Here is a 2,137-nt window from a genome sequence, read left to right on the forward strand (position 1 = left end):
CTCAATGCGGAATGGGATCAAAAATTATCAAAGCGTAATAATCACAACGAAATACGAATAAAATAAATAGAATAGAGACACAGGAATTTACGTGGAAACCCAAATCGGGAAAAAACCACGGGCGGAGGAAGCCGAGAATCAATTCACTATAATTTGCAGTGTTTACAGGGATTATGAAAGAGATTACAAATAGAGTGAGACATCTAAAATATACGGTGGTGTATCAATATATATATATATATATATATATATATATATATATATATATATATATATATATATTTGATTTGGTTCGTGGGTTATTATTTCAAGTCTTCTGGCTTAGGTTATTTATAGCCAAAAGAGAACATATGAAAAGGAAAGAAAAAAAAAGCGGTCCATAATTGTAGGCGAAGAAGAAGTTAGGCGCCCCACATGTAACTCACCGTCCATTCTCATTTTCAATTTCACACTTATATTACTATTCATAGTCAAACTATGAATAGTAAATGATAAGTTACAGAAATAACCCCTGAACTATTTGTCACTTGCTAATTTTGGAGGCAACTTTTCCACAGTAACCACAACCAACACCCAGTCGGATATTAAAGGTGAAAAGACAAGGAAAGATGCTGTATCTCCAGGGCAACAATAGTATCCAGGGGGACCAGGAAAACGAAGTTCATGTCTTGTGGTGGGATTCACAAGCCAGAAGTCGCTGTATTTCTCATCCACCAAAATCAAGTAACCACAAGTTACTCCAACACACCACCTCGACATAGCAGAATGGGGAAGAATGATTCTCAATATTCTTCCTTCAAAGTCCTTAAGGTAGGAGAACCCTTTTTCTTTAGCTTCTGAGTAGATAGATACCGACATGGGTGGTCTGGACACTATAAACTTGTTCCTATTAGAAAGAGCAAATGATCTCCATGACTTGCAAACTCCATTGAATGCAAGAAAATCAACAACTCCAAGTCGCATCATAACTAAAAGAAGGACATCATGAGGAAGATCTGACCAAGGTGCCACATCACTATTGTTCGTAATCCTACTACGTGCCTCATCATACTTCTTTTTTCTAAGCATACTCCTTCTCTTACCCATTCCTACACATGCAGAAAAGAAATAAACATTCAAGACCTTCGTATAAGAAAAAAAAAAGGTATGATTATCCTGTTTTTAATTAAATACTTATCTTACTGCCAATTCACCCAAAATCATAAAGCTGATATATACAATGGAAGAAACGAATGCTCTTAACAAAAGGCCAAATCCAATCAAGCCCTACAACAAACTAAGGAAAACCACTTTATCTGCGCACTATTTTAAAGATTATCAGTTTCATATCATCATATGTGTTAAGAATTATGACCCAAATACCCGGATAAAAACAAAAAAAGAAGAAAAAAACAGAACTATTGGATTAAGCAGAAAATCAGGATAAAAGAGACTGATATAATATAAATCTTTCACGATTTCATCAATAATCATATATGGATTTGTATTTAAACTAATAAAACACAGAATGAAGGGGGAAAAAATTCAAAAACTAATGGGAACGTGGAATCTAAATAGAAACAAGAATCATATAAACCTGAAACAGATCAATCCCGAGTTTGGAAGTGTGCAGTACAGAAACATAGACTCATTATGAAAAAAAATTGATATTTATGAATGTTCAAAGTTGGAGTAAATTATTTGTCCAGTATGTATAAGAGCATCTGTTTTAGAGTTTATTAGTATTCACAATAACCAACTTTGAGGTTATTACCATGATAAAAGCATATTACTTATTTGAATTATTTGGTTAAAGACTTAAAGTTGTGGAAATATGATTTGGCAAAAGTAATATATCATAGGTTGACCTCCAGCTCTAAGAATAATATGCAGCAAAAAGTTGATGTTTAATTAGAATTGATGAAATTAAAAAATCACCATATCATCACCCCATTAACGTTCAATTAATCTTCTAGAAGACAAGGAAAGTTGAGAATAATGCACCTGATCGAGCAATGGAGAAAGTTAAGCAGAATCACCTCTGATCAGTAGAACCTACGACTACATCTAGGACGTCGCAGCCGCCATATCCCATTCCATTACCATATTTTCTTGTAAAACGCAATTTTATTAAGTTAATTGATACTTATAGGCTAAA

The 2,137-nt window shown here is 33.6% G+C and overlaps 1 protein-coding gene across 1 annotated transcript; it reads right to left on the reverse strand.

Moving 5' to 3' along the window:
* Nucleotides 1–460: 460 nt before the first annotated feature.
* Nucleotides 461–1,086, reverse strand: LOC145127382 (F-box protein At2g17690-like). The gene is made up of 2 exons (XM_079062595.1): nucleotides 562–1,086; nucleotides 461–475 (listed from the first exon to the last, which is right to left on the reverse strand). The coding sequence occupies exons 1-2, from the start codon at nucleotides 1,084–1,086 to the stop codon at nucleotides 461–463; spliced, it is 540 nt and encodes a 179-aa protein (XP_078918721.1).
* Nucleotides 1,087–2,137: the final 1,051 nt, after the last annotated feature.

This window comes from Lactuca virosa, chromosome 7 (assembly GCF_052849685.1).
Source record: "Lactuca virosa cultivar CGN04683 chromosome 7, Lactuca_virosa_CGN04683_v6, whole genome shotgun sequence".
Lineage (NCBI taxonomy): Eukaryota > Viridiplantae > Streptophyta > Magnoliopsida > Asterales > Asteraceae > Lactuca > Lactuca virosa.

Bases quoted from the DNA above. Each gene is read 5' to 3' on its own strand.
- LOC145127382 (XM_079062595.1), bottom strand. From the start codon at position 1,086: ATGGGTAAGAGAAGGAGTATGCTTAGAAAAAAGAAGTATGATGAGGCA.